This window comes from Rattus rattus, chromosome 6, assembly GCF_011064425.1.
Source record: "Rattus rattus isolate New Zealand chromosome 6, Rrattus_CSIRO_v1, whole genome shotgun sequence".
Taxonomy (NCBI): domain Eukaryota; kingdom Metazoa; phylum Chordata; class Mammalia; order Rodentia; family Muridae; genus Rattus; species Rattus rattus.
Window position 1 is genome coordinate 100,876,943 of NC_046159.1, and position 10,646 is coordinate 100,887,588.

The following is a 10,646-nucleotide window of genomic DNA, read 5'->3' on the forward strand; positions in this document are numbered from 1 at the left end:
ATATACCAGGCAGGCAAAGCTTAGTCCAACGATGGGCAGAGGCTGAGGACATGGCAGGGAGGCACAGCAGGAAGTACCACAGCATCGCTTTGTGCTGGCGCGTCCAAGGCAGTGTCTGCATGCGGCCAGGTCAAATTTGCTTCCTGGAATTCCCACCGTCTTTGTTTTAATATTTTAACCTGTGGTTGGTCAAATGCATGGACACAGAGCCTCACCCATGGAGCGCTGACACTTTCTTGCTCTGATGTGCTCAGGTTTCTTATCTGGTACCCACATTCTACCCCAGTGGCTTATCTTGAATATGTCCTGGTGGTAGATAAGGCTCTAGAATTGTAAGTCATTCTCCCATACAGGAAGCAAGCTCTCGTCTGAGAGACTTCTGAGCATAGGGGTGGGGTTTTCCATGATAATCTCAAGTCCTAATAATCCTCAAACACGTTTGAGTTTAGTCTTAGAAGCATTTATCAGCACACCATCCCACTCAGATTCTTGTGTAAATGTTGAACTGACTTTAACCCTGGAGACAGAGCTTTACACACAGCCTGGCATCAAAGCTCTTCCACCTCAGACCCCCTCCACCTCACATCTTCATGCGTGAGGGCTTGGGCTGCTCTTCCGTTTTCACACTGCCTTCTATGCTGAGCACACCGCCCCTCCAATCCCCCCCCCACAAAACTGTGACACCTCAGGTTCTACCCCTCTGTGCCCAAAGTACGCATCTGCCTCCTGTGTCACCCTGTACTTGGTGAAAGGAGCAATTTCCCACTTTTTTTTTTTTTTGGCTAAGTATTCACAGTCCTTTAAGAAATAGGAAAGCTATAGAAAGAATGAAAAAAGAAGAAAAAAATCTCCCCTAAACCCATCGCTGAAAGAAGCCTATTATTAATAGTTAGACTATTTCTTCACACTCCTTCTAACAGGATAAAGAAATCTTTATCTACCCCAGGAACCCAGCTGCCAGCCCTGAGGCATTGCTTGAAAGTTGAAACACACCAGGAGTACTTAGGGGTGCCTTAAGCAATATCAACTCAACTTACTTCTTGGAGTAAGAACTCCACAAAATGATGTTCTTCCTCCACAGCCCCTACCATCTCTATGCTGGGTATGAAACCCAGGGTTTGTTCATGCTACACAAGCCCTCTGCTATATCACCAGAAGAAAAGGGAAGTTTAATCTGATGGGGTAAGGCAATGGTTTAGTGGGTAAAGAGCTTACTGGGGAAATATGAAGATCTGCGTTTGGATCGCTAGCATTAAACATCAGAAAACTGGTATGGCAGCCAACCAGGCTGAGTAAAAGACCCTGTCCCAAAACATATGGTAGAGAACAATATAAGATGGTACCAATGTATACACACACATACACAACCATACACACATACACCACACACACATATACACACACACATTCACACATTCACACATACACACACACACATTCACACACACACACACACATACACACACACATATACATGACACATACACACACACATACACTACACATACACATACACACATATACACACACATGCACACATACACACACATGCACACACATACACACGCAAACACACACATACACACACACATACACACACACATACACACATATATACACACATACACACATACATACACACACACACATACACACACACCACACACATACAAACACATACACACACATACACATACATATACACACACACATACACACAGACACACACACACACACACACACACACACACACACACACACACACACACACACACACACACACACACACACACATACACACACACACAAACACCACACCACACACATACACACATACACAACACATACACACACATACGTACACACACATACACACCACACACATACACACACACAACACACAGACACACACATACACATGCATACACACACTCACATACACACACACTTTACACAGTGTGCTAATCACTGTGACATAAGCTTTATATCCTTGCCACTAATATAATCGACGTCCCCAACTCCATCTCCAGTCCTAGATGAAGCAGCCCCAACCCCATGATGCCCCAGATCACTCCACTCGATCAAGCATCAGTCTATTTAAATGAACATTATTGAAAAAATCATGCCAATTCAGTTTGGGGGAAATGATCAAAAACTATCACACCTGGCTTATAGCAGTCTCTCTCAAATAAAATGGATTTGTTTTTGTCTTTCCTCCAAACCCACTCACCTACTTAATAGTCATTTGCTTATTATTACTACGGTCTCTGCTCTAGGAGGTAAGTGGGGTAGTAAAAACCATGCAGCTGACATCATTAGAAAGGCAAGACACCTTGCTGCCTCACGCCGCACACGGGAGGTCTTCAGGAAGCAAGTGAGGCTCATAATAAAAGGTTTGGATTTCACAGCTGTGAAGCCTAACAGGAGGCCAAGGGGGAAAGGACTAGCAGAGACTGGGGCCTTCTGCCAATATTTATTAAACATCTATGTGCCAGGCATTGTGAGCAAAAGAGACGGGTGAAGAGGCTGCTAGAAGAAGAGGGGCCTTCTCAGTGGCTTTGGAGGAAGAAAGGAAATACTCCACCAAGAACACACCTCCAAGCTTAGTGTGGAAGGAGGGAGCAGAGGGACAGGTTTTTCTAAGCAAGGAGACACCCAGCACTGCACAGCTGGGTGTGACCAGTGCACAGGGTGTTAGACTGGAGAGATGGAGTGGCTGCACTAACAGAGGCCACACTGGGAATCCGGAGCTGACTAATATGGACTTGTCAAATTGACGTAATTCAGCCAAACATTAGCGGTGCCTGTGTGCCAGGAGCTTGATGCTTCCGGAATCACAATGAGAGAGGAGGTCCTGCACAAGTCCTTGGAAGTCACAGACTTGAGGTGACAGGTCCCTGGTGCCTTTATCTGCTCAGCCGTTAGACTCTCCGTTGCCATCTCCCTGGCTGTTGGGACTCCTAAAGCAGGCCAGTTAGGTGTACCCAACCCTCTTCCCATGGGCCACAAATGGCCAAGATCATCTGGGAATTCAGCCCAACAGAAAACATTGAACTTACTTAAAACATGAGTTTTTTTGGTCTGTGATTTTCTTTTGTAACAGAATTGCATAGTTCTCAATTATGAACTTTACAGATGACAACATTTCGTGCCAAGTACCAAAAGGCTAGCTACCCACTGGAAGACAGCCCAATAGACCACACCACTCTCTACAAATACTCTTGGGTACAAGTTGACCGTGGTGGCCTCTCTATACCTCAGATTCCTGGCCTTGACACAGCCCCCCCCCCCACACACATATATATAGATGCCTACAGGAGATGTAGTCTGAGGATGGGAAACCCTGCCAAAGCCAAGCTGGGACTGCTTCTAATGGCTGCCTAGAGTCTTGCCTAGAATAGGAACATGAGGAGCCCAAGCATGGCTGTTATTAAGTCGGGTGGAGGCACATGTACAGGGATACCACGGTCGCGGCCATACTCACTGATGCTTCCTCCCCAGCAACTTAGACACTGAGCTCACTTCTCACCCCACCCCCACCACAGCCATGTCTCCCAGTCCCTGGCTCATTTGATCCAAATCTCCCGTTCCCTGACCTTATCCTCGGGCCTCCCACGGTGCTGGCACACATTAACAAGACGATAAATATTTCCGTGATAGCAAACGGAAGCTGTTACTTCCTAGTCACCACCTGTGCTCCGCGCCTCTCTCCTCACTCGGTGTCTTTGAACCGAGTTATTAGCAGGGCCTGGGAGTAGATTACACATGCACAGCTGCCTTGCTGGGTGGTGTGTCCATGCGTCTCTGCCGATTGGGAACACCCGGATACTTAGCTTCTCAGGCAAGACACGGACCCTTTCCATGATCAGAGCAACGGCAACATACGCGGCCCACTCGTTTGCTCATCAAACATTTATCGAGGCCATGCTATACGTCAGACGCAGAGCTGAGAGTTAAGAATATAGAAATGAAAAAAGACACAGAGAGGGAATGTAGAGATGTGTACAAGGGAGGTATGGTGCTGCAGGACCCCCTGGAAAATGCGTGTGGCTAAGGCTTTGAGCGTCACAGGACATAGCTGATGAAGAGAAGTGAATGGTAATAAGCATTCCTTTTTTTAATTTGAGACAAGATCTTATACAGTCTGGGTTGGTTAAGGATGATCTTGAACTTCTCATCTTCCTGCCTTTACCTCCCCAGTTCTGGGATCATATACAGACTACCGTCAGCATACCCAGAGCGTATGGTAGCAGGGATCCACCCCAGGGCTTTGTGCGTGCAGGCAAGCTCTCTACCAGCTGAGCTATAGCCCACAATCAGAATGCTAATAAGAAATGAGAACACGCGCAAAGCAAACCACTAACGGCTTTTCTTCTTCAGAGTGCGGGTTAAACCTAGGACTTTGCATGCACTCCCCATGCGTTCTTCCCCTGGGCTACCCCCCCACCCACAAACATGCTTTCCTCTGCTTTTAGTGGGAAATTAGAGTGGTAGACATCGATTATGCACCTACTGCATGTCACATACTTTGTTTTGGATCCCACAGAGCCTACACCACATCGTTAGGGTTTGGGGCATGGGGCCACCCTTTGCCCTTGCTTTCACACGTGGCTGGTTCCAATGCCAGATAAACTGTGCTGTGACAGAAAAGTTCAAAAAAAATAATTAAACCAGTTAAAAACCAAAAGAGCACTGGGACCGATGCTGGGCTTCAGAGCCAATTTCCAAGAAGTCATTTCATCGTCAGAGAACATCAAACGCGCATTCCACTTTTCAGCTATGCAAATTCCAAAAGAATAATACCTTGCATTTGCATAATGCTTGATGTTTTTCAAAGTGCCTTCCCAGTTATTAATCTACAGGAGGCTTTGTTACCACTAGAAACATAAATTGAAACTCTTTTCCAGCTCTATTATTTTTTTTTCCACTTTCCCCTTAAAACCCAGAGACACCTAAATCCAGGTGTCTGGGAACACATGGGTAACTCCGGGAAATGTAAGGACCCCGGTGTATAAACACAAATGTAGCTCGCTATGAGCTCGCTCTTCCACAGTCATCACTGGGGCCAGCTTTTAAAAAAATGTCTGCTGTTGAATTAACAAACCCACAGGGAACGACAGTGTAGCTAAGTTCAAGTTTCCTTCTGGGTCCCCAGCTTCATGAGCACGGCACCTGGCACCTAAGTGGGCACCCGTTCCCTTCAACCACATATTAGAAAATTAGGAAATTTATTCTACCCCTTTGTCCTTAAACCTGCAGACACCTCTGTCACCAGCAACGTTTGTTCGCTGAAGAGCTTCTGCATCTTTAACTCGATGTGAACCGAGAGGCTGAATCCGTCGCAAACCCAACATAAAGAAATGATTTTGAAAAACGAGATGAGCCGGTATGTCAGGGTTGGAGGAAGTCCTTCTAGCCATCCCTAATGCCTTTCCAATCTGCTTCTCTTTCCACCTCTTTCAGACTTAATTATGTGTAGCGTTCCCAGCCACTGAGTCACCAGCATTTCCTGACACTTGAATCTCATGCATTTTAGCAAAAGATTAACCTGGCTGTTTGCTTTTAATTCCGAAGCTGCGTTAATACTCAACTCCCTCTAGATTAGACAAGAAGAAAAACACACGCCCGCGTACCCCACCTGGCACCACAGGCTCCTGCGCTGACATTTCTAGTGTCACGGTCCCTGTGGTTGGCCGCACTTACCATTTCAGGAGGGCCAAGAGAACCACGGACAGAGTCACAGTCACTACGGTACCACTGACTTCGAACTTGAGAAGCCCCAACACTTCCATTTTTCCTCTGAGACCCCAGAGGGGTTCTTCCTAGGAGGAGAGAGCGTGTTGATCTCCTGCCCTTATAGGAGTCCTGAGCTGTGTGTAGGCAATGAAGGAAGGAATATGTAATGAGCAAACATCCCATCCAGTGAGTCCCCCAAAAGGGCTCTTTCTTAGAGCATGCCTTTCTCTATAAAGAGGAAGGAAGCAGAGGGGGAACAAAGGGTTTCAGGGCAAGGCAATGAATCAGCAACTTTATTTTCTTGATGACTGTGTTGTCAATAAACATTTATGTTAGCTTCCCTGGAAACAGGAGCAGACAGATGGGCCTTGTGGTCATCAAGAAACAAAATGGTTGTAACCATTGACTGCTCCTCTAACAACCATTCCTCAGAGAAAGACCTCTTCCAGGGTTTGCCTCTCTAGACCTTTGTCAATCTGACACAGACCAGGGCATTCTGGGTGTCCCACAAAATCTGGGGGCCAGACATTAGCCAGGTGGACAGCACTGTCTGCTCTGTCGCCAGCTACCTCCAAGTCCCTCAGTTACTGGACTGAGATGAGAGGCATGTTCAGCAGAGTATTGGGGCAACCATAGATCTTGCCTTGGGTGAGCGCTATCAGCATGAGTTGGCGGGTCTCTTGGTTGTGTAAAGGCTCACCCATAGTCGAGTGTGGGTTGGCTCTTCTAGCTCTGACCTGATTTGATGAAAGACACTGGATGATTTTATTTGCTTATTAGTCAGTGTGTTTCATCTTGAAAAATAGATAAGAAGGTTGGGTGTGCAGGGAAACAGCTCACCAGGACGTCACTCAGCCATTCATGGAGTATATATGGGGTCAGCATCTGTCATATTCACAAATGATGCTGGCCCCCAACCCTGGAGAGTTTTCTTTGCAGATGGATGAACAGTCTACAAGTGAAGGAGAGTGGAGAACAGTGTTGTGAAGGATCTACAAGTGGGGTTGTCCCACAGGGGACAGCCTGTGGGATGGTCCGCTAGGAGGTGGGGAAGACTGTGGGGAGGAAAGCCATGTGCTGAGATTCGCCTGTGAAAGAGCAGTTTGTCCTGTAGAGAGTGTAGGGCAGCATGAAGAGGACTGGATGGAGGCCTGGTGCTGGGAGACTCTGCCGTCTAAGTGCTAACGTAAGACCATGAGACTGGAGAACACAAAGCCCACTGGGGAGGCCAGACACCTACAGAGTCTTAGTCAGAATCCTCACTTTACGTCCCACTTTTGCATTCATCACAGATCCCTCAGGCTGTGGCTGAAAGAGTGGTAAAGAAAAGCAGAGAGGTCACTGTAGAGACCACTACCTTCATCCAAAGGATGTGGAAGCTTGGTCTAGATTGGGGAGCTAAGGCAGAGCTGATCAGTGGGAACGAGATATTGGAAATGAACACTGGGGAAAATCTAGGAGGGTCGATGAGAAAGGACCATCCCTAACTTCCGGACCCCTAGTGTGGTATGGTGACATACAGAGATGTAGAAAGCCGAAGGAAGATGCTCAGGGGCCTGTGAGTGGACTGTCAAGTCAGAAAGGAACCTTGGCTAAGAATAGAAACCACAAGGGTCAGTCCCTGTAACAGCGTCTGTGGAGATCCTGATGTGGGCAGTTATACTAGCCCTCAAGACTTCATGTGCTTAAACTCATTCAGCCCCCATGCTCAGGCTCAGCAGAGAAAGCCTGGGGATCAGTCCCATTTTACAGGACAATAGACTGAGGCATGGGCATGTGCTTTTAAAAGCTCCTCATCAGATGGTGTTAGTCAAATGTGGAAGTCATCCACACAACCCTGGCTATGAATTGCAGAAGGATCCCTGAATTGCCATGGGGAGTGAGAGGATGCAGTTTACAGGCACCAAAGCCTTTCCCCATTCTCAGACTGCCCTGCCTTCTCATTTTGGACGCCTGTGTTGTAGCCCCAATCCGGTGGCCCACCTGGATTCATTGAGGTATTCCAGCACTTCTAGACATCCTTTCCCTATCCCATCCCATCAGTATCCATACTGTGATGTCAGCAGGCCTGTTCTCTCTCTCTCTCTCTCTCTCTCTCTCTCTCTCTCTCTCTCTCTCTCTCTCTCTCTCTCTCTCTCTCTCTCTCTCTCTCTCTCTCTCTCTCTCTCTCCCCCCCCCCAGGCTTCTCCTCCACAGGGTCAGATGGTCTGCTAGCAACTTAAGGAGCTACTATGCAGAACAACAGCTAGTGCTGTAGGAGCAGCACGGGTTTATGGCCATGGGCTCAGGGCAGGAGGAATGACCTCAGATATGACTGAACTCAGCACACATGTCAGAGCAACTCTCAGAAGGAAAAAACCCAGCATTATATATATGTGCACACACAGAGAGACACACGCACACAGGCACACAGACACATAAACATACACATAGACACACGGGCATACACAGAGACACAGACACACACAGAGACAGACATACACAGAGACACACATGTGCAGAGACACAGAGACACACAGACTCAGGCACAGACATGGACATACATATACACAGGCACACAGACATACACAGAGACACATAGACACAGACACAGACATACATACATACACACAGACATACACAGAGACACATAAACACACAGACACACAGACACAGAGAGACACACATATACATACACACAGGCACACAGACACATAGACACACAGAGAGACACAGAGACACAGGCAGACACACAGACACAGACACGGACATACATACACACACAGAGGCACAGATGCGGACATACACACACACAGAGAGAAAGAGAGAGAGAGAGAGAGAGAGAGAGAGAGAGAGAGAGAGAGAGAAAGGAGAGGGAGAGGGAGAGGGAGGAGAGGAGGGAGAGGGAGGGGGAGAGAGAGAGAGAGAGAGAGAGAGAGAGAGAGAGAGAGAGAGAGAGAGCGCTCCTTAAGGAGTCTGAGGTGAAATAGGTGAGAAAGGTTGGTCTAAACATTAATCAGTAAGTTTATTTACTGCAGCAGCGCTCAGAGCTATGAAGCAGCTGATATGCTGGGAATGTTGAGTGGGATGTGGCCAGCAGCACAGCCCAAGTGCCTCTGACCACAGAACCCTCCTTCAGGGGTGTTTATTAACATAGCTTGGATTGAGTACTCCAAGGAACTTGCTCTGAGAAATGTTGATCGTGCCAAAGTCTTCTTTACAAAGAGGGAAACAGAAACTCAGAGAGGGAGAGGGGCTAGAATAAGGTCCCATAGTTTTGTCATGGCATAAACTAGCTCGTCCGTTCCCCCTGAATGTGTCTGTTATATCACCCTATGAATGAGGTAGGCTCACACCTGGCATCCCCCACCCTCAAAGCTCATTGCCACTGCTTTGGAATGCAAGTGGCCATCTGGAGACACCCGGCTTTCTGAGGGTCGTCTCACTCCTCTAGGCACACTAGGTTCATGTGCCCACCCCTGTAACAGTTCTGCAGGTCTCCCTAAGTGACCCGCGATCTATAGAGACTACAAATGCTTTGGAGAGATGGTGTCCTGGTGACTTCCTTCAGCTTCACATAAACCTAAATGTGCCTGGGAAGAGAAAATCTTAACTTGAAAAATGTCTCCACAGGTCTGGCCTCGAAGCAAATCGGTGGGGTGTTATCTTGATTAGTGATTGATGCTGGAGGACCCAGCTCACTGTGGGTGATGCTGGCCAGATGCTCCTGGGTTCTATAAGAAAGCAGGCTGAACAAGCAAGCCGTGGAGAGCAAGCAACACTCCTCCATGACCTCTGCATCAGCTCATGCCTCAAGTTCCTGGCCTGACCTCCCTGGATGACAGACTGCACACTGTGAAGTGAAAGAACCCTTTTCCTCCCCAAGTTTCTTTTGGTCGTGGTCTTTATCACAGCCATGGAGAACAGATGGCCACACCCTTTCTCTGTCTGCTGCAGGAGAGAGATAATAACCAAGGACAGAGACAGTAAGCTAGCCAAAATGAGGTGGAAGGGCTGGAAATAATTGACCTATAGGATTTTCAGTGGGAAAGTAACATAATTAGGGATTTATTAGAATCCTGAAGTTCATGAAGCAACATCAGGACATTCTGTTGACATTAAAGTACTGCCCCTAAATATCAATTTTTTTCCATGTGGGAAAAATTATTCTATATCCATGCCATTTTACCTACTGTGATGTATTCACTTCTGCACTTCTGCAATGTGTGTCACTGCTACACCCAGAGCAAGGTATCTGTTGCTACTTATGGCTCTACACCATGGATACTGGGGGAGTCAATTAGCCAACTCTGTAGAGGAGCAGTCACATTTCCAGTGTCTTGACTTCAAAGGATCTCTCAGAAGTGAGATAGATGGATGCAAAGCAAGCATTACCCTCTGTCCAGGCAGCATGGCTTCCCGACCCCTGATCCTGAGAGCTGTGTGAAGGGGTCCACTGAGACCACATAGTGGGCAACCCCAAGGAGCATTTCTCTCATCTCTGCACTCTAAGTATGTCTCCTTTCCCTCCTACCCTGAGGGCAGACATCTCCCCAAAGCTGAATCAACTGCTTTGACTTAGTCTTGTGTTTCTTTTTAAAGCTTTTCCTCCATAAATTCTGTGGTATTTCCTCCATATTCCTGTGTTTAAAAACTGCATGTGTGGATAAGAGGTGCCTTCCTTCTCAGTGGAAGGTTCCCAGCTGCTCAGTGCTAAGCTTGGCTGTCTCTGACAGAAAAGCAAGGAGAAGCAAGACAGAGGCAAAAACAGGTGTCCTCAGGGAACACTCAATGCTAGGCCAGCCCTGAGCAAAGGGGTTTCCTTAGCACTGTGCCAGCACCTCTAGACATCACCTCAGAGGAACCCTAGGAAGAGGTGAGCAATGTTTTCCATTCCTGGGCTCTAAGCTGGAGAAACTGGGAGTCAGTGG

The 10,646-nt window shown here is 47.4% G+C and overlaps 1 protein-coding gene across 1 annotated transcript in view; it reads right to left on the reverse strand.

The window, feature by feature from the left end:
- Tbxas1 (thromboxane A synthase 1) overlaps nt 1-5,944 on the reverse strand; it is a 168,371-nt gene extending 162,427 nt beyond the window's left edge. Inside the window, exon 1 of the mRNA XM_032906715.1 lies at nt 5,704-5,944. Coding sequence (XP_032762606.1) covers nt 5,704-5,792 — 89 coding nt within the window. The 5' untranslated portion in view covers nt 5,793-5,944. The remainder of the gene's footprint in view (nt 1-5,703) is intronic.
- Between the last annotated feature and the right edge of the window lie 4,702 nt (nt 5,945-10,646).